The sequence below is a fragment of the Oratosquilla oratoria genome, unplaced genomic scaffold, assembly GCF_046742065.1.
Source record: "Oratosquilla oratoria isolate Oo_2021 unplaced genomic scaffold, ASM4674206v1 SCAFFOLD89, whole genome shotgun sequence".
Taxonomy (NCBI): domain Eukaryota; kingdom Metazoa; phylum Arthropoda; class Malacostraca; order Stomatopoda; family Squillidae; genus Oratosquilla; species Oratosquilla oratoria.
This window is the reverse complement of record NW_027467753.1, coordinates 234,104-256,575: the sequence shown is the minus strand read 5'-3', so window position 1 is coordinate 256,575 and position 22,472 is coordinate 234,104. Positions and strand designations below refer to the sequence as shown.

The 22,472-nt window shown below is 37.9% G+C and overlaps 1 protein-coding gene across 1 annotated transcript in view; it reads right to left on the bottom strand.

The window, feature by feature from the left end:
• Positions 1–22,472, bottom strand: part of tim (timeless) — a gene marked incomplete at its 5' end in the record, with an annotated part of 72,349 nt that overhangs the window by 7,064 nt on the left and 42,813 nt on the right. The window contains 11 exon segments of the mRNA XM_076182837.1: positions 2,246–2,431; positions 6,022–6,118; positions 6,415–6,615; positions 6,790–6,924; positions 7,035–7,115; positions 7,611–7,866; positions 10,615–10,689; positions 14,847–14,967; positions 16,170–16,288; positions 16,471–16,669; positions 19,492–19,687. Coding sequence (XP_076038952.1) covers positions 2,246–2,431; positions 6,022–6,118; positions 6,415–6,615; positions 6,790–6,924; positions 7,035–7,115; positions 7,611–7,866; positions 10,615–10,689; positions 14,847–14,967; positions 16,170–16,288; positions 16,471–16,669; positions 19,492–19,687 — 1,666 coding nt within the window.

Genomic DNA, 22,472 nt, shown 5'->3' with positions numbered 1-22,472 from the left:
TGTTTGCCAGTTTAACCGCTTTCAATAATACCTCCTCTGCTATCATTTGAATTCTTAGTTTTATTTTCAGAGGTCTATGTTGTTTTTCTTTTGAATATTTGCCTATCCTATGGATTCCGTCAATTTCTTTATCGAGATTTTGTCCTTCATCCTGTATTTCTTTCAGAATTTCCTTAGCTAATTCCTTCTCCTCTTTTTCTCTCTGGTATCTATATATATCATGTTTTTCATGGATACAATGGACCACAATGCACCTTTGTCAACTGTATCTCTCACCCAATTTTTCTTTTCTTTAATTACTTTCATAACTGCTTCTTTTGTATTTTCCTCCACCTGCTTTTGTAATATTTCTTTAAAAGATACTTCTTGATTTTCCTGTTCTTGTTTCCACTAATTTTTTATTTCAATGAGGTCAGTTCATCATTTTTATTTTTGTCCTCATTTTTCATTCTCTTGTTTCCTCTCTTAAGAATTTCGATTTTGCTCTTTGGGTCACTTCATTCTTTAATCATTTGCTCATTACTCTTGTGCAATGTAATCAATTCCTTGTGTACAGCTCGGTAATCCAGTTTTAAATCTATGATTTCTTCCATTAAGTCATTTACTTCATGATTTCTTAATGCATTACTATATCTAATTTCTCTGTCTATATCTAAACTTTTACCTACTTCACCTGGGTTTCTTTGAAACCTTGAAAAGACATTATTTTCCCACAATTGGTTTTTTCTGGGAGTATCTATCAAACAATGGCATTTGGGGATGACACCTCCAGGGCTTTCTACTATACTTACATCTTGTCCTCTCTTAGTTGGTTCATTTGTTATTCTTTCTTCTTTATCTTTCTCCATTTTGCCAGAACTATACTTGTTTCAAGAACTGGAAAAACTTTTACTGGTCACGACGAGTACCATAGCGTACCCATCCCACACAATAACAACTGGTTTCCTTCGTTATGGGCGACAAAACTGCTGGATAGGTGCGCTCACAACGCAGCACTTCCTTTCACTTCGGTGAGTCACATAAGGACCAATACTCTCACCTATGCTATTTCCTTTGTTTACAAGTGATCTGAACGTAACACCAAAATTCTTGCCTATACAGATGGTCTGCCTATAATAACCCAGCATAGCAACTGCAAAATATCAGCTAAGAATGCCCAAGCTTATTTAAACAAACTAGAACAGTGACTCAGAAATATTAGAATTGAAACCTTACACATGAAATCATCAGTAATATTGTTCACTCAAGACAATCATAAATAAAAGAATAACCAATGGTAAAATTTAACAGTCAAACCTTTCCACTGGAAAATAACCCTAAAATTCTAGGGCTCATTTATTCATACTCTTATGACATCCAACACAACATAAAAAATCTGACATTGAAAATCAACATGAAAATAAACTTAATAAAATCACTCTTATACAACTGATGGAAACAACATTTGACTATACTTCTACAACTTGGTTCCCAACAATCAACAAAACATAGATACTTTACAAACTATGCAAAATAATGCATTGAAAATAATAGCAGGATGCACCATGACCATCCTAACAGAACACCTGTACTCAGAAAGCAAAATCCTCCATACAGTATATATGAAAAGACAGGAACAGTTCTATGTTATAACCCTATATCCTACCACTCACCCATCTCATTACATCATACAAGCACAACCAACTAAATAAAAAAGCCTACTACTCCAACATATACAACTTACCACTTGTTTCACACAATATATCCTTACTAAAACACATTCACACTCAGATCACTAAACAAGCTATTTGCTATCAAACTCACCACTCCACTAAAAATATATATATATATTCATCAGTTCCATAGAAAATTCCTCTGAAAAGAACAGTAGCATGACTGAGTTCAGGACACCCTTCAGCTCTAAGAGAGTACCAGCATAGATTTGGCCTAGCCATTGAATCAAACTGCCCTAGATGCAACCATCACACTGTGGGCACTGAGCACTTCATCCTGCACTACCCTACAATATCCCTACACAACACAATATAGTATTTCTTCCCTGAGTGACCTCTGGATCTGTCTAGTGGCCACTGTTAGTTACCTGGGAACCATGGATCACCTAGGGCAATGGATTGTTTGTGATCAATCAATCATTTCATTGTCCTGGTTCTCTCCCACAGGACTTGAACTGACATAAAAAATGAATCACCAGAAAAAATATGACACTGTATGAAATGTCACTGCAGCTTTGGATAACTCAGCTTACCTGAGAAGTGCATTTGCAGTTTCCATAACTTCATCATGGAGAGCTAATCTCTCATCAATGGATGAGGCTGGGGTTGCTGAGCTGGATCGGTTATTTTCCATTGAGCAGTCACTGACTCTTTCGGAGGACTGGTCACAACCAAGGGAGGAAGATCCACTTGCTTCTCCTGATATTTCTTCACTATTACTGAAAAAAATAATAATTAAAGCACTAGCACATACAAGCTTTATCATATGAAAACAACGACAAATGATAATGAATATTACTACACAAAATATAAATGATGTCCCAAAAGTAATGAGAAAATTCATATAAAATCCTTTCCAGAAAAAAGGATGAAATTACTCAAAATCCTTCAAAATATTCTTCTGCCTTGCACTACAGTTTATGTGCTACCACAGGAGAAGGCAATCTTCAGTCTTTTTCTAAAGTTATCAGAACCTCCTATGATGTTTCTTTATTTCATTTATGAAGCTCTCAACCTTAATTCAAAGGGCAAATACTGACAAGCAAATATATTTGGCCTTCATCTTACAATCAGTCAAACAGTTTGGGGATACTGATTATAAAGTTTCATCCAGTCTCTAATGGAGGGGCTGTGGCACCCATACAGGCCAAAGTCACACAGCTTTCTCCTTAAGGCTGGGGATGAGTCTGTACTCATAAAGGAATGCAGATTTTTTTTCCTTTACTGAGGGATTGATTGCATAGGTTTATTGTATGCAATCAATACTAGAGACTTTGTGGTGTCCCTACAGACCAGTAATACAAAATTATTTTATGTTCAAAGATAAATCTCTATTCAAAGTGGAATGCCAAATAAAATTTTAACTCGATTTTCCTTATTTCTGCTGTCCATAAATCTTTCCTTTACCACTACTGGAACTCCACCTATATTTTTTTTCTTATGTTCTGTGCCAGAAGATAAAAAGTGCTGCATGCTGCATTATATCTTGCTTGCATTAAAAAAATAATCACATGGAACAAGGGAACTGGAGAACTCTTTTGCTGTATTTTTCTCCAAAAAGAAGTCAAAGTATTTTTTTATTTGGCCATCCCTTTCTCTTGAGGAGAGAGAAAAAAGGGGTATTATTAGTATTTGTTGGTGAAAAAATAGTGCTTCTATCCATGGAGACAATATGGTGCTAAAGAGGTATTATCTAAGAGGTGGTAAAGGAGAGATTTAAGGAGGGACAGCAGAAATTAAGTGATCAGCATTTTTTTTTTTTTTTGGGGGGGGGGAGGGGGATTTATGCACTAATCTGGGGGAAAAAGTTAAATGTACATATATATGTACCTCTCCTGTGACTTCTCTTTACTTTTCCTTACTACTGTATTATTGCCTGGCACTAGAGTTTCATTGTTCAATTCACCATCAGTCAGATGGTCATACACAAACTCAAGTGGGCAAGGAGATTTCTGTGATGAAAGAACCTGCCCAACATTTCCAAAGATCCTGGGCTTCTATAATCACATTTTTTTATGGATTGTATGACTAACAATCTATTCTAGCTATCACCAGGCCATCCCATATATATTTCTGGGAAAAATGTTTGAATGCCATCAATGTTAGATTAATGTGGATCTGTTTCTCCATCAGTGACTAGCATGAGGAGGAAGGGAGCAGTTGCCAGTTATCATCTCTTCTTATGTCAAAATGCAAAGGAAAAAAAGGTGAAGATCCTATGCCAGGAGGTATGTGGCTGCAACTGAAGGCATCACCTTTGCCCTATGCACTTGAACTGTTGGGGCAGATAAAAGTCACTGTTGAAAATTGGAAGAGTAGGATTTGAACTCGCAACTAAGTGAATATGAGATCAACATCCTTCTGATTATGCTACCGGTACACAAAGAGTACCAACCCTGCCACAGATGGTCAAAATTGACAGACAGATATCTTGACCCTGTTGACCCACAAGATGTCCCTCAGGTATGCACTTGTGCCCACCTGATTGTGTTGGGTCAAAGCTTCATTGAGGAACTTGCACTTCATTCCATTCTAGTTAGGTCAGTGGCCTGGGAATGCCCTGTGTCTGGCTTCCCAGGCATTGGCACATGGCTCCCTAGTAGCCAATTAGAGCACAGTCATGACCTGACCCAGTATATAAGCTGATGGAATCACCAGAGATTCAGATTGCCTTGGAGCATCATGCTGCAAGCTTAGCTCACTACCTCCATTGTTGTCTCCTCCCCACTCCCCTTCTGGCAGACTGCCTTGGGGCACAACTTGAAAAGCATCCCTATCACCTCCCTCACTGTCCGCCCCACATCATCTGCCAAAGCAAGTCATAATTATTCTCTTGGCACACAACTATCTAGTAAAACAACTGTCTCCCAAACACTGTTTACCTTCCAGTTGACATCCTGACACTTGGCTGCCTAACATTTGGGGCCCTGATCCCTAGCTTTGTTGATTGCCTGCCAGCTCAACTGCCAGATTGACTGCTGCCACTAGCCTGCCAGATTGGCAGCCACTGACTGCTGCCACTTGCCTGCCAGGTTGACAGCCACTGACTGCTGCCACTTGCCTGCCAACTCAACTACTACCACTTCCCTGCCAGCTCAACTGCCGCCACTTGCCTAATAGATCGACTGCCACCACTTGCCTGCCAGCTCATCTGCTGCCACAGCCTGCCTACCCACACATTTGTCTATCACAGATATCATTTCATAGACTACCACCACCATCACCTGATCATTTAGCAATCTAGAGCTGTGAACATCCCCACCTTGAACATCCACACCTCGACTCTGGTAAAGCTAATAAACAGCAATCTTGACTGTCAAGTCCAAAATGCCCTGGATGGCCTAAAGCCCCCACCCACTAATCACAATCATTCTCAAGTGTCTTTTTAGGAGATCCTGCAGCCATACCACCGAAGCTGTATGATGTGATCCCATGACACAGTTTAAGTACGAGTCCCTTCAAGCAGCCTCCCAAGATGACCAGCCCCCTAAATGTCATTCAAGATGTACAGGACAACTCCAGTCCCACAGGAGTACCTGAGCACCCCAAGCCTTGCTACCCTGTCACAGACAGACCACTACCTACTCCTGTACCTTCAGCCTACTGGCCAGCTCCACCCCACCTTCAATTTCCATTCCCGTCGCATCTGGGACCATATTGTTTACTGCTTTTTTGTAGTTAGTTTTGTGTATATGTATATATATATATATATATATATATTTTTTTTTTTTTTTTTGGGGGGGGGGGGTCACACCTCTGCTGCATATCCCAATCTGGGGCAGATCAGGTTCTCTATGAATTTTTTTTTCTTTTCTTTTTTTATTGTCTCTGTCCTCCATTGTGATGGCTACACTAAAACTAAAGTAGTGTCACAGAATCCATAATGTGCACTTTCTCTGACAGGTTGGTGCAACTCGACAACAGGAAAAAAAGGTCACATATTTTACATACATGTTCTCAACTTTTAAAATTTCAATCACACAAAGGAAATGGCAGCAATTAAATTAACATAAATCTAAAACAAGTTCTCATTACTTTTGAGTCATACAATAATACATACATATCTCCACAAATGAAATGCTGTAGATTTTTTATACAACTGGCATACCCATTCTTACTTTTTGAAAAGCTTCTTTTGATTAAATGACCAGAAATGTGTCACTCACAAAAAGAAAACATACAAAAAAACAAAAAACAAAAACAAAAAAAAAAACCTATCTACCACAGCAGCATTTCTGCACCCATCTTACTAGAAAGGCTCTATACCTGAAAACCAAGACCATCGAGAAACATGAGTCCCAGTTCTCACCTATCTCTAGGTTCCTTTGGAAGGGCTGTGGTGAGTGACATGGACCTCATCTGTTGTAGCATCTCTGACATTCGCTCAAGTGAACACTTTAGAGAACCTGAAGAACATATTGAATTTGATTTTGAAAAGATTTCCAATGTTCAAAGGAACTGCCACCAGGAATAGGTTTCATTTAAAGGATGTAAAAGAGTAAACTTGTAAATCCCATGCTATGAGAAGCAAAGTGTAAAAAAAAAAGCCACATCCTTTGAATACCAGATAAGCTGCAAGCCAATAACCAAATCAAAAACATAAAATAAAAATGCTGCACCTTATCTATAGCTAGATACATGTGTGTAATTTTCTCAGCTTTTTTTCTGTGGAGGCTAAAAAGGAAATACAGAATTAACTTACTAGAGTTGATCTTGCCTAATCGATTAGCAACAAGAAACACGACGTCAGATGACCAAAAGTTTGGAATCCTTGGGAAGATCTTCCCAGTATCTGAAGGTAGGTGAAAACCCAGATGCCCTAGTAGTTGTCTGAATGTTGGAGAATTGATGGCCACCTCCTGCTCACTTGTCCAACAAACCAGAGGAATGGACTGGTTGCACACTAAAGAAAAAAAGTTACTGGCTTAATTGCATAACCCACCTTTTTCACTAATGTACCTCTTTTCACCTTTCAACCCTCTTCTCATGAAGTCTTCTTCTTTATACAATTTGGGGTTCTTTAGTATGATGATTCTAATGATATGGTGGGCTAGACAACATTATCCCTTCCACTTACTAGTAAAGTGAAGTGGTATGGGCTCAGGTCTCGGAAGTTCACCACCCACAACTTTCAGCTTGGCATAGCAGAGTTCAAGCAACTGTAGCTGAAGCCACTCTACTTGAGCTTTGTGACCTTCCTTGTCTAACTTACCTGTTCAATAAAATAGTCAGTCTATAGCTTCAATTCACCAGGACAAACTTGAAGTGATATTGATATTGAGCAAGCACCTTAGTGCACTGAGGATGGTCTAGTACACTTACGCATGAGATAAGTAATGATTGCATTGTCCTCCCAAGGGTCATCTCTGTCAGAGCCTTGAGTCTCATCTTCCATTACATCCTCTGTTGTCAGGTAACATCAAACCACATTCATGAATTGCATACATAAATATCTTCATCCTAATATACATATAAAAATACAACAAGGGTGTACTGATGCTACTTCCAGTAAATTGCATGAATTGCTCCCAATACTGATTAACTACCTATACTTAACCCCTTCCATACGGTGCCGCACACGTAGGCGTCATGGGGAGCGAGTGTATTCGCGAGGCTGCCATATCGGCGTCTTGATTATATTTATTGTAGTCGCCCCTCCATAATGACATTCTTTCTAATTCTTTTGTAATCGCATTTTCTATGGTTATCAAAATTCACGGGTGAAGAGAGAACGATCGATATAAGCGGTGACTATATTTTATGATGCGAGTATTATTACGACACGTCGTACGGCTGGCATTGGCTGCTGCCACCGAGATCTGAGTCTATGACGCCTACGTGTGCGGCACCGTATGGAAGGGGTTAATAGGTATTCACATATAACTAAGACTACTTCACCTGAGGATGCCCTTTCTATGGATGGTGCCTTATCCTGTTGCTGAACGGTAGCCTCAATCTTTTCCTGCTGGTCCTCCTTCATTGCAACATGAGACTGAAAGCGCTCCTCCCTCTGTGCATATAGGAGATACTTGGATTCACCCAATCTCAGGTTTTCATTATCCTTATTAATCATTTCCAAGTTAAGATGGGTTTCTTCAGTTTGTAAAGTACTTTGGTCATTTCTATCCATGTTAGTAACTTGCTCTGGTTCCATCTATCATGAGCAGAGTTAATGGTTAAGGTGTCAGGTGACACTAAAGATGACAAACATAAGAGTAATACCAAGACTAGAGTGTGTAAAGTAGATTTAAAATGTTTTATGAAGAAACAAGCCAACCATTACTTTGCCATAAGTCAAGCTTAGGTACCTTGTATTAGTTTGTCACATTGCTATCAAAGATTGCTCATTCAAGCAGAATAGAAAGGAAACCTAACATTTGCTAACTAAAAGCATCAGTAATTACAATCACCACCACCCTTTTAAGAGACAAACATAAAAGCAATACCATGGCAGTTCTAGATACCCTGTTTTATTTTGATGACAACATCACTGATCTAAAACCTAGTTCTACCTCAATGGTTATTGCCTTTTAATGGTAAACGACAGCACTCCCATGCTCCCATGTGTATGAACATGCAGCTGTTTTGTGAAGTAATTTTACTTATAATTTACTTCATAAATATGGATATTAAACTATACAAATATGAGTTCTTCATTAAAGCCAAATATATTATAGTAAATAATATTTTCAGTGATATATCTCCAAACTATGGTATTGACTGCATAGTTATATGTAGTCAATACTCTAAGGACTTTTGAGGCATCCTAACAGACCACAGCCACTCACATTCCTGTGTGTCAAAAACTAATCTCCACTCAAAAAATAATAATGAGCCACATTTTTTTAAAACTTTTGCTGTCTCTCCTTTCTGCTGCCACCCTTGATTCTATCCCTTACCACTATTAAGTTTTCACCTCTTCATTTTATCATATACAACATACAGTGTTAAAAAGATATGAACACTACCATCACATTCTTATTCATATTATAGAAGGCAACTAAATGGGATGGAGTGAGGGGACTAGGAATTCCTCTAAGATTTTCCTCTAAAAAGGCAGCCAAGACAAAAGTGTCTGAGATTGGAGCCATGGGTCTTCTGAAAGAGAAATCTGGACAATGGAATGAATGATTGATTTGCTAATTTATTTTTTGAGCTAGGAGTGGAGGAGGAATGGGGATGGTTCAAGGAGGGAGTCACAAAGTGTGCAAAGATGGTGTGTGGAACAAGAAGGATGGGAGGAAATAGAAGGATGGGTAGTGAGTGGTGGGATGAGGAAACAAAGAAGGTTGTAGAGGAGAAGAAGCAAGCTTTCACAGATTGGTTACAAAATAGGATGAGGGAGTCATATGAGAGGTACAAAGAAAAGAAAAGAGAAGTAAAGCACAAGGTAAAGGAGGCAAAGAGGAGAGCAGATGAGAAATGGGATAGAGTATGACAGAAAATTTTGAAAGTAATAAAAAGATGTTTTGGAAAGAAATTAAGAGAGGAAGAGGAGGTGAATCAAGTAGAGAAGAAAAGGTAAAAGGTGTAGATAGAGAGATGATAATGGAAGAGAAGGCAGTAAGGGGAAGATGGGCAGAGTATTTTAGGGAGTTGCTAAATGTGAAGGAGGATAGGGAGGGAAAGATAGTTGCAGTGGGAAGTGCTAAGAAAATGACTGATGAGTGAGGAAAATGGAGGAGAAATAAGGAAGGATGAAGTGAAGGCAGTTGTTAAGATGATGAGAGCAGGTAAAACACCTGGTCTGGATGGATGCCATGCAGAATGTCTAAAAAAAGGAGGTACAGTTGTGTATTTACCTAGTTGTATTCTATGGGAAGGGGAGCTATGCTTGTGGTGTATTTTGCAACATCTAATTTGTTCTTAAATTCATGTATGGTGTTTGCACACACTATTGTTTTGTCCAATTTATTCCAGACATCCACCATTCTGTGTGGAAAGCTTCTTTTTTTTTAAATCTCCCCTATAACTGTCCTTTTGAGTTTCTTTTCATATCCCCTTGTTTTTCATCTATTCCAATTTAACAAGTCTTCTCTATCAAGGACTTCCATGCCTTTCATAATTCAATGGTCAACAGATCGCCTCTTTCTCTTCTTTGTCCCAGGGTTGGTAGTTCCTGTTTAGACAATCTTTGCTCATATGTCAGTATGTGTATGTGTGTGTATATTATTATTATTAAACCCCATACAAAGGTAGTCTCCTCTGTAAAGATGGATGGATTTTTTTTTCTTTTCTTTTCTGCTGACTCTTCTTGGAAGAACAATTCAACAAGAGGTGGTCCCTAGTCCCCTCCTTTGTTCCCAATTAGTAATTTTGCATGCCTTTCATAATTCAATGGTCAACAGATCACCTCTTTCTCTTCTTTGTTCCAGGGTTGGTAGTTCCAGCTTAGACAATCTTTGTTCATATTCAGTATGTGTATGTGTGTGTATATTACTATTATTAAACCCCATACAAAGGTTTCAATCTCCCCTGTAAAGATGGATGGATGGATTTTTTTTTTTTTTTTTTTTTTCTTTTCTGCTGACTCTTCTTGGAAGAACAATTCAACAAGAGGTGGTCCCTAGTCCCCTCCTTTTTCCCCAATTAGTAATTTGTATATTCAGGGGAACACAGTGGCAGCATCCATGTCTACCAACACAGGGTGTAATATAAATTTCCTAAAACTTGTATTTTTCTATAAAAACTATTGACCTCTACAATTTAACCCCAACACACTCTGATAATATAGCTGTTACCACACAAATACATGACAGGCCTGGAGCCCAGTTTACTTTTGTAACTGTTTTTCTAAAGTTTGCATTAAAATTAATAACAACAATAACATTAATAACAATAATAATAAAAGTAATAATAGTAATAATAATAATAGTAATAATCATAATAATAATAAGCTCACTGGAGGTATTTCTGCACACAGCTTGGAGCATTCACTTCTTGTTATAAATCCCCTCTCGAGCAATTTTTGGATCACCTAGAAGATGGAAAGTAATCACATATTAAAACACAATGGTCAGCTTAAATAAATTTTATAAACTATGTTAATTATATAAAAATTCTTTATTCATCTAATACATGTTGGCCCATAACACACTCCCTTGAAGTGATAACCTCTGTTTCTATCTTTGGGGATAATATTGTGCCAATGAGGTGAAGTCATAGATATTGCAATAGAGAGATTTAAGGTGAGTGGTAGAAAGTATATATATATATATATATATATATAAAATTTCCTAAAATACTGATGGCATAAAACTTGTGCACTATATATATATATATATATATATATATATATATATATATATATATATATATATATATATATATATAAAATTTCCTAAAATACTGATGGCATAAAACTTGTGCACTCACAACCACATATAAGAAAAATGTAATCCTGAAAATGATGTAGCCTGCTGGCAAGTGGTCCAACAGGGAAAGGAAGAGGACCCACACAAGATTACAAATTCTTGTTAAGTTCAACACCTACCTGTTTCAAGTGGACACAACAACCTTGAAAGGCTGATGCCTGATCTCTGGGTCATGTCCAGAAACTTATTCTATATGCTTTATCAATTCTCACCAAATATGTACCTCTCTTTTGTTTTCCACACCTCCTCCTAATAGTTGGAGGCACAGAAACCAACCCTGGCCCATACACATGTCCAACTTGTACAAAATCAATAACCTTTTCACATATATCCATCATATACTACACATGCTGCACATGGATCCATCTAACATGCACTCCACTCAACAACACAAATCTGTTCACAAAGAACTAGAGCTGCAATCACCAATAACTCGTATACCCAAAAGCTCACCACAAAAGCATACCCTTAAAATACTACAAATATAAATAGCATCACAAACGTATGGAGCTGCTTTACTTCCTACATAAGCAGAATATCATACCTCTAACTCAAGAAACAAAACTAATACCCCAATATAGACAATCCACATTTATTGACTACACAAATGAAGACAACACATGACAAAGAGGTAGACTTGTAACAGTAATACATGACAATATACCCTTCTCCAACAAGACAAAAGGAAATGAAAAAACATGAACAGATGCCACACCAGAAATAATCTAAACCCAAAATTAAGTAAAGAAAGCAACATACAACATTACAAATATTTACATACCACCCACCACATCACCCCTCTGAGATATCCTCAACTCCAACTTCTCAACTTGCTAACAAAACACATACTGACATGGGTTCTGAATTCACATCACCCAATTTGGCTGAACACACAAACAGCAGGCCAAAGCACTGATGGTGCAGAACCTCTAACAGTCCATACAAATTTACAAGCAGGAACTTGAAATTCCTGTAGCTGCCAGACTAGTTTACTGGGTGGCCCACAGATGGCATTGAATGTATCCATACTTACTTGAATACCTGAATCATTTCCAATGTGCCTGCTGGTGGGGGACACCCCAATTCTATTTTTTTTTTTTTTTTTTAGCTTATTTTGATTAAATTTAACCTGAAGGAGATTAGAGGGACACTGGTGGTGTCAAACATAAACACCAGTCTGTACCAATTCAAGAGAATTTGAACTGTAAAGAAAACTGGACTGGTGTGCTTCAGTGTGCATGATTTGTGAAGATTATGGTCTCAGTAAATCAAGTGTTTATGATACAATTAGTATGTTGACCAAACTGACCACCCCTAGTCACCTGTACTATCCTATCTATATACACATTGAACAGCCATGGCAATGTGACAGCCCTGACACAGAACCTACCTTCACCTCAAACCACTTGTTCTTACCATTCCCAATCCTAACACAGGCTCTACTAATCTTGTAAAAATTATGACTGCCCTTGACAGCTTTCTCCCTATTCCATATATCTGCAATACCTCCCAGTGCCTTCCTGTATACCCTGTCATAAACCTTCTCCAAAACCATAAAAGCCCCAAAAAACATCCTTACCTTTTGCCAAAAACTTCTTTCAAATATACCTCATCACAAAAACTTGATCCATGCTCTCTATATTTCTTAAACCTACACTGTGAATCACCAATTACTCCCTCTGTTCCTCTCTTATCCTCTCAATTATAAACCTCCCATATGACTTTCCAACTACACTCAACAAACTGATTCCTCTAAAACATTTTGATTCACATTTGTCCCCTTTTCCTTAGCCAGGCAGAACTATACAAGCACTCCTCCAGTTCTCCAGTACCCTCCCCTCCTGTTGACACACACTATACAACCTCACTAGCCAGTCCATTCTAAATGTATCTCCCATTGTTAGACACTACATGACACCCATCCCACTCAGGTGCCTTACCAACTCTCATTTTCAATGCTCCTTGTACCTCCTCTTTTCCTATACAGTAGAACCTTGGTTCTCAACCATGATCCATTCTTGAGAACTGTTCCAGAACCAATTTGATTTTACCATTTTTCCCTCTTCAGGTTGGTTGAGAATTGATATTTTGGTCAACTACCGGAGCCATTTTTTTTTATTTATTTATTTATTTTTTTTTCATTTTTTTTTTAAGAATTGGTTTGTTTGACCTGTGAGGCACTCAGGAATTGAGGTTTGCTATCTCTTTCATTTTCCTCTACTATCACAGTAATTTTCTTAGTATCTCCCACTACCACAATCAATCCCTCCCTAACCTCTTCCACATTCAAGAAATATAATACTCTAACCATCTTCCTCTTATTGCCTCAACTTCCATTAACATCTGTCCATCTGCACTTTTTATCTTATCCTCTCTAACTGGGTTACCCTTCTCACTTTCACTTCCTTCCAAAACATCTTTTTATTCTTTTAAAAAAATTGTTATATTCCTATCCCATTTTACATCTGCTCTCCTTTTTGCCTCTATTATTTTACATTTTGCTTCTAACTCTTTCTTGTACTTCTCATATGCTTCCTGAGTCCTACTTGGCAACCAATCTACATATGGTCATTTCTTCTCTTTAACTACCATCTCCACCTCATCAACCCACCACTCACTACCCTTCCTTTTATTCTCTCCCATCCTCCTTGCTCCGTAAACCATCTTTGCAAACATTGCCATTTCCTTCTTACGACAAGCCCATTCCTCTTCTACTCCTACCTCTACTTTATTCCTCACAATATCCCAATCTTCTATCAGCCTCTGGTATTCCTTCTCCTTTCCCTTCTCATTCAAATTGTTTACTCTGAGCACCTGTTTACCTTCTGTCCTTTTCCTCTTTCTCCAATTTTCCTCTACTCTCAATTTCCATTCTACCAAAAAATTATCTCACATTCCCCCACTCTTTCCCCTATGAACATGGACATCCAGAATTCTTCCTATGGATACAACAATTAGTCAATTAATGCCTAATCAACCACCTTTCCATCCACCACTCTTTTCCATGTACACTTATACTTAGCTCTCTTTTTGAATACTGTATTTGCTATCATCAATTCCCTTTCTAAACACATCACTACAGTTTTTACCCAGCACTCCAGTGATATATGTATGTACTCCAAATTTCCCCAAAACTCAATCTACTGACTCATTTACTACTTTAACATTGAGATCTCCTGACACTAATACCCTGACAATCTTCCTAAAACTCTCTAAACACTCGTTTAAATCTATCCAAAACGCCTCCCTTTCCTCCTCACTCTTCTCACTTCCAGGCCAATATGTGCTTACAAAAACCAATATCTCCCATCCCAGTTTCACCTTAACCTACATTAACCTTGAAGATATTTCCCTCCATTCGACTACATGCTCTCCTATCTCATCAATTAGGTAAATACTTACCAGCAGAGCTACCCCTTCCCTCCTTCATCCCCTCCTCCACTCCTGACTCTCCCAACTCAAAATCACCCCCTCCCTTTCAACTTAGTCCCACTTAATGTTAACACATCCATCTTCCTTCTCACAAACATACTGCCCATCTTTTTCCTTTTCCATTTTACTCTCATATGTGCCACAACCATGCACATTTAATGACCGAGATTTTAGAGTCATCAATATCATCTAAAAAAAAAAAAAATTCTTTTACATTAAAAGGCCCATATTAAAGTTAACATGAGTAGGCTATGGATGCTATAACTGGGTATATATTTATCTTATATATATATATTCCCCACTAAAGAATCACTAAACAAAGACATACTTCTTTCTTAATTGGTTCTTCGATGGAATCATCACAGCAAATCTCTTTGATCTTGTCCATCATATCCTGCTCACTTGCTGATGCTGAGTAGAGAGTATAGAGCTGATCCAAATCTTCATTTCTGCAATACAAAATTCATAAAATGTTTCCCATCTTGATAAAATTTAATAACAGTTTTGCAATATTAAAGAATACATACATTGATGATAAAAAAAAAAATCCCTTGTAAGAGGAATGGATTAGTCAATGTATGAACCCATCTCACACCCAGCCAAAACTCATTCATGACCCTTCCCCATCTTAGCACTTTATGGATGAAGAGTCATCCCTAACCCTTACCACCACTTGAGTCAAAGGCAATGTAGCCAGAACTATTTGCCTCAACCACTTCATTATACAATGACAATTCCTCATCCATCCATGACCACTCTCCACTCATTCCCATCCCCTGCACTCCCTCTTCCTTGCTTGGCAGGCTTTCCTCTTGCATCTAGTCCCCTTCTCACCTTCTCCATCCACTTAACTGTCTTCCTCCAAAGTGTATTCCATCAATTTCTGCTTCCAACAAACTTTTTCTCAGTCTCTCTTCACTCACTCCTTCTACACACATGCTCCCCATTTGACAGCTCTCCACACCTGCTCACTGTTCAACCTCCACACTTTTCACTCCATCCATCCTTCCAATATCCTCCATACCTCTTAAACATGTTTAGGCTCTTCCTTTCTGCCTCCTTCAAAATTTAAGTTGCTCCTTCATAAAGTGCCTTGGGAACAATGACCCCTTGGTATTTATCCCCAGATACTTATTCCCCATAACAATTTCCATAACCCCCGACATTCCACCATTTCACATATGGAAAACCAGCAAAAAGTAACTGCTCCTCTCCTATTACTTTCAGCCAGTGACACAAAAACAGTCCCTTAATACAATACAGGCAACAGTCCAAAATTTCTTCCAAAAGATATATGGGAGGGCCAAAGAATAATTGCCAAGAAAAAATATAAATTTATTTGCCTCCTTTACTCTAATTCACCACCTCCAATCTTCCATTCATGGCCACATGTGATCCCAGATATATCTTATTTCCATTGGAAAGGAATCCAAAATTGGAAAAACCCGCGAAGCACTGAAGCCACAAAACGTGAAGCGCAAAGTGGCGAGGGAACACTGTACGTGGGGATGGAATGGGTGAGAGTGGATTTTATGCCTTTGTTTTTGGCTACCTCCCTTGTAAGGGGGAAAAAGCCATTGGTATATGTATGTACGTATTAAATTTTTTAAACTGCTATGGAAAAACAACGAGGAACTAAAGCCATACTAACGTGAGCTCAATTGTTGGGTACTCTAATTTGGTTTGGTCCTTTCCATCCTTCTTGTTTGGAGGTTCCTGACGGACTCTGGTACATTTCCTTAATACATATTCTATGAGATCAGCCCAGTCCTAAAAATCAGATATAATGATGTTAACACAAAAATATACTTTTATGTATTTCATACACTTAAGTATAGTTTCATTGACAAATGTAGCATGATATATCTAAAGGAGGAAGGAAAATAGAAAGATAAGAATGTCTTCATCAGACTAATGATATCTGAAGTAAAATTCTGAGGTGCACAACTTACTACACAAAGTTCAAAACCCTCCTTCCAGATGCGAAGAAATGTGCTCAGGACAGTAGGCTGCAGTAGAACATTCACTGCTCGAAGATCCCCAGCAACATGGTGCATCATGGTGAATATGCAATCATTCACCTTTTCATCATTCATACAGAAATTCTCCAATAATCTGCCATACTGACGCATGATCTCAAGTGTAGCAAACCTATGAAGAAAAAGAGATATAACATATTGACTTTATGGAATTCATGAAATGAAAAACTACTATTTTTCCCTAGCTAAAGATAACTAAGCTGGAAGATAAAAGACGAGAGAATTTGAAATACATAATGAAGCTCATGCCAATGCTTGATCTAAAATGTGTAACCGAGTCTTAGAAAAAAGCTAACATGAATATATCTAATTACTGCATGCTAAACAGCCTTACTTTAGTATCAAAGTAAATTCAACTAGCCCCATATCAAAAGATTTATATATATTACATAAAGGATAGGCTACATATGTTAGCATTACTACTCATATGGATTTTGATGACTAAAGATTACCTACCACTTAAACATTCTGTCCTGAGTTTTATTTAACCCCTTCAACACAGAGAAGAACTCTGCAGATTTTTTCTGGCCAAGGCCAAACAATTCTATTCTACTGAAGGGAAGACTCAAAACAAAATGGGACCATAACTAATGATCCCATTTTTTTTTTTTTTTTTTATCTGTCCCTCCAATCAATAAAATCATCTGGCATTAGCCAAAACATCACAGAATAATGCCATCAGATCAAAGGGATTAAGATTACATAAATCAGAAGAAACAAAGGTGAACTCCATACTTATCAAGATATTTTGCAGCCCAGAACAAGCCTTGTCTTTTGACTAAGACTCAAACTAGGTATACAGTGGAGGGTCCAATTTGTCAAAAGCCATTCAGTGCCACAGAATGCTTCTTTAATGCTATAAAAAGTATGCTGATGCATAAGCAGAACATTATTGAGCCTGTGTAAATCAATAGGTAATACTTAGTGTTGTACCTTGAAGAAGCAACAGGTCGAATTCAAAAGGATGGGAGCAAAAAAAAGAGATAGTTCTCAGACTGCCTTACAAAGACAAAGTTGTTAACCCATTAGGCACCATGTTGCTCTGTACAGATTTTGGGTATTCATACAGTGATACTCACCTACATGAGTTATACTCCTTTTATTTTCTACTATGTGCCTCACACAACCTGTCATTTTTTACTCTAGTAATTTTTTTTCAGATGTTCTATTGTTAAGATATCTTATACTTAGGTATCATTTTCAAATATAACCATACAGCTATATATTGATAATAACCAATGTTGCCTTTAGTTTTACTGACTAGAAACATGTAGACCTGCAATGGCTGGCAATGGTTCTTAGGTTCTCACCACTGACCTCTGGAAAGAAATTTTGTAGACTGATGTCTGTGTTGTATCAGTGTGGAATTGTACCAATATATAAAGGAGGATTCAAGGAAGAACCAACAAACTATAGGCCAGTCTCACTAACAAGTTATTAGTTGTCAACTCTCTTTATGTAAAAATGTGGAATGAAATGCAACTAAAGTTGATAGAGAGCTATCTATTCCTTCTGTTAAATCATTTATGTATGAGGAACACAACTAATGTCAGCTCCAATTCTTGTGGAATGCTACCTGACCTCTTTCTCCCTAAATTACCATTCTCATTTTCCTCACTTCAAAGTTACTTATCTCTTCTACCATTTTGTTTCTGATTTCACTTTTTTCTTGAATTTGCCACAATATTCCCTTGTACAATACCTGAGACCAGGTACCAGCCCCTTGGGCCTACACCTCTAGGTGGAGACGGAAAGATGAAGAGTGCTTTGATCAGTGGATATCTGAGAAGGACCTGTTTTGCATTTGTGAGGATCCTCTTTTTGCCATAAAAGGTGGGACTACTGTGGGAAGGTGCATTTGATCAGTTAACCTCTATACTGAATGACTTATGAGTTGAACTGGCTATGGGTTGTTTACTGGGGGCTGTGGGTCTCCTGCAAGTGAGAATCAAGGCAACAGATTGACTGACTAGCTGATCCTTCTTGTACAATACTTTATAAGTGATCTCTTGAGGACTAAGTACATATGATCTACCCACTTGTTTCTCTCTTTAATCACTCAGCTTACATGAGGTCCTTGCCAACCAAGACAAAATTCAAGTTGAGATCTAGTATTTTTCTAAACAAAATCTATACTGTGCAATAGCACTGAAATGGTGAGGTAGATGATTTCATTACATAAAAAACAGACTGTCCTTTCTGTACTTATAAGTTTTGAATGGAGCAGGGGTTCTCAACCATGGGGAATTTTAACATTGTGGGGAGTGGCAACCTGAGACCACAGATTTTTAGACTGTTTATATTTTGGTCTTTTGATAAAATATAAAACTAAAAATTCTATAATCAACATAATCTAGAGAAGGGCATCACACTTTTTTAGATGTTACAGACTAAATTGACAAAAACATATTTTTGACCTTTTGAGTTAGATAAATGTAGAAAGGGTATAATAGCATTCCAACTTGTGGTGAAAAGGGGGCAGGAGTCAAAAAGGCTTGAGAACCACTGAAATAGAGCAACTCTATGCAAGATGAAGTTGATTTAGTCTTTGGGCCTACCAGGAGGATGCCTTTTTTCATACCTAACATCTGAGAGAATGTTATGAAAAATTAGTTATGAAATTCCACTGTATAAAAACTACAATACCTTGATTCTCTCAAAAAACAAACATACACTTTACCTTCCAGCAGGAAAACTAAGTATAACCATGTCTTTGAGCAAAGGAAGATGACATCCTACTAAATCAAAAAGGGAAAAATTTATTATCTTAAAACACTCAAAACAGTCAAAACCATAATAGTGCTTGGGTAAAATATAACAAGGTCACAATGCTGTACAATGATTAAAACATCTACTTTCAAAGTTGGCATTAAATTGTTATTTAGTGGAGGATAAAGGCTTAATGTAAAAACTTTGGGAAAGAAGGAAACTTACTGTTTGACATGATCAAAAATGTCAAAGTGTTGTTCAGAAGTCACTGCAGTTGCAGCAAGTCCTTCCTGTGTGATCAGAAAGCGATGATTTGTGATGATTAGGTCCTGGAGGTAATTCAGGTTCATGATGCCAGGACGAAACATCCTAATCAGAAGTAAAAACAACTGACGCACTTCAACCAGTTGACCCAACTCCTCTGTTGAAAGAAAATAAATATATGGGAGTACTGCAAAACAACAATTATCAAAATTAGTATAAGCTCTAATAACAAATGTTTCAACAATGTGGGCATCCTACTCCCAAAATTTCTTTCTGTTTGACTGTCAGTTCTTCTTGTGTGAAAAGTGGAAGAAAGATAAACAAAGAGAGACTTCTTAGGCATGGTCTGAATACTGAATACCAGCCCTTCAGAGTTGTACCTCGATGGAGGCCGTCTCCTGCCCACTGCCTGGATCAGAAGCAATGCAGCAAGACACAGTACATCAACAGCAGGGCTGCTTCATTTACATGGTAACCCTCCCTCCTCATCCCCTCATAGTGAAAATAAAGGAGGCAAAAAGGAGAGCTTATGTAAAGTGGGGAAGAGTGTGACAGAAATTTTTGAAAGTAACAAAAAGGTATTTTGGAAGGAAATTATGAGAAGAAGGGGAGGTGAATCAAGAAGAAAAGGTAAAAGGTGCAGATGGAGAGATGGTAACAGAAAAGGTGGCAGTAATAGGAAGATGGTCACAATATTTTGCGAGTTGGTAAATATGGGGGAGGATAGGGAAGGAATGATGGTTGTAGTAGGTGGTAAGAAAATGATAGTAATGGATGAGGAAAATGGGGGAGAAATAAGGAAAGACAAAGTGAAAGCAGTCATCAAAATGATGAGAGCAGGTGAAGCACCTCGGTTAGATGGGTGACATGCAGTGTCTAAAAAAAGGAGGTACAGTGTGGTGGACTGGCTGGTGAGGTCGTTTAATGTCTGTCTAAAAGAAGGTAGAGTGCCAGAGGAGTGGAGGAGTACCTGTGTAGTTCCACTTTATGTGGGAAAAGGGAACAAATGTGAGTGTATTAGTTTCAGAGGGATAAGTTTGTTGAGTGTAGTTGGTAAGGCTTATGGGAGGTTTTTGTGAAGGAGAGAAACAGAGGGAGTAATTGGTGAAGAACAGAGTGGGCTTAGGAAAGGTAGGAGTCGCATGGATCAAATTTTTGTGGTAAGACAGATATGTGATAAAGTTTTAGCATAGGGTAAGGATATTTTTTGGAATTTCATGGATCTGGAAAAGGCTTATGACAGGGTAGACAGGAAGGATCAGGGGAAAGCTGTTTAGGGCAGTCAAGATTTTTATGAGAGTAGTAGACCCTGTGTTAGAATTAGAAATGGAGAGTGGTTTGAGGTAAAGGTAGGACTTCCCCAAGGATGTGTCATGTCACCATAGCTGTTTAATATGTATATGGATGGGGTGGTGCAGGAAGTAAATGCAAGGGTAATGGGCAAGAGAGTGGAGATGGTTAAAGAAAATGGAAAAAAGTGGGACGTATGTCAGTTGTTTGCTGATGACACCATGCTAGTGGCAGGATCAGAGGGAAGATTAAGGGAGTTAGTGACAGAGTTTGGGAAGGTGTGCAAGAGGAGAAAGTTCAAGGTAAATGTGGGTAAATGTAAGGTGATGAGATATACAAGGGGAGAGGACAGCAGCAATTTGAAAGTGAGTATTAAAGGAGAGATACTTGGAGTCACATATGGCAGGAAAAGGAGTGGAGGTGAAGGTAGATTGTAGATTGAGAGAAGCAATTAAATGTCTTGGGGGATAAAAAAGTGTAATGAGAAACAGACATTTGAGAATGAATGCCAAGAGGAGATTGTATGAAGGGGTGATTGTGCCAACAGCACTTCATGGGGCAGAAATGGAACATAGGAGAGGAAGAGAGGAAGAGTTTAAATGTGTTTGAGATGAAATGCATGAGAAGTATGGTAGAAATGGAGAAATTATGAACAAGCATTTTAAATCATTGTTTATGAGGGAGAACATACAACTTAGAGATGTTGAGTGGGAGGGAAAAATCCCCCCTATGAAAGAGACAGAAGTAACAAGGAATGAAATAATGAATCACTTGAGTAATCTTGATGTTAGAAAATCGCATGGTCCAGATGAAATGGCAAACTGGATTATGAGAAAATGCTGGAACGAACTAACAGACAAAATACATAGTCTAATAAGCAGTTCAATGAAAGAAGGAAAAGTTCCAGAAGAATGGAAAAAAGCAAATATAGTACCAATATGTAAAGAGGGAAAAAAGGAAGACCCTACTAACTATAGACCAGTCTCTCATACAAGTACGGTAACTAAAATTTGTGAAAGAATGGTCAAAATTAGATGGGTAAAGCATTTGGAAAAAAAACAATGCACTAAATCAAGATAATGTGGATTTAGACAAGGAAGATCATGTGTCACAAACTTGGTGTGTTTCTATTCAAGACTAATAGACATAATACAAGAAAGAGATGGATGGGCTGATTGTGCATTTCTAGACCTGAAAAAAGCTTTTGATAAGAAGCCACACAAGAAATTGCTAAAGAAATTAGAAACTGAAGGAGGAATACAGGGCAAACTGCTAAAGTGGATGGAAGACTTCTTGCATGAAAGAAAAATGAGAGTGGTGATACGAGACAAACATTCTAATTGGGATGAAGTGATTAGTGGAGTTCCACAAGGAGCAGTTTTGGTCCCAATAATGTTTGCTATATATATTAATGATATAGATAAAGGAATTGAAAGTTATATGAGCTTCTTTGCGGACGATGCAAAACTGTTGAAAAAAATGAACACTGTAGAAGATTGTGAGTTGCTGCAGAGTGATCTCAATAAAATATGGGAATGGAGTAGGAAGTGGGAGATGGAATTCAATATTAAGAAGTGTAGTATAATGGAATTTGGAGGAAAAAAAAAAAAAGTGGGATAAAAATGGCACCTACACCATCAGATTTGACATAT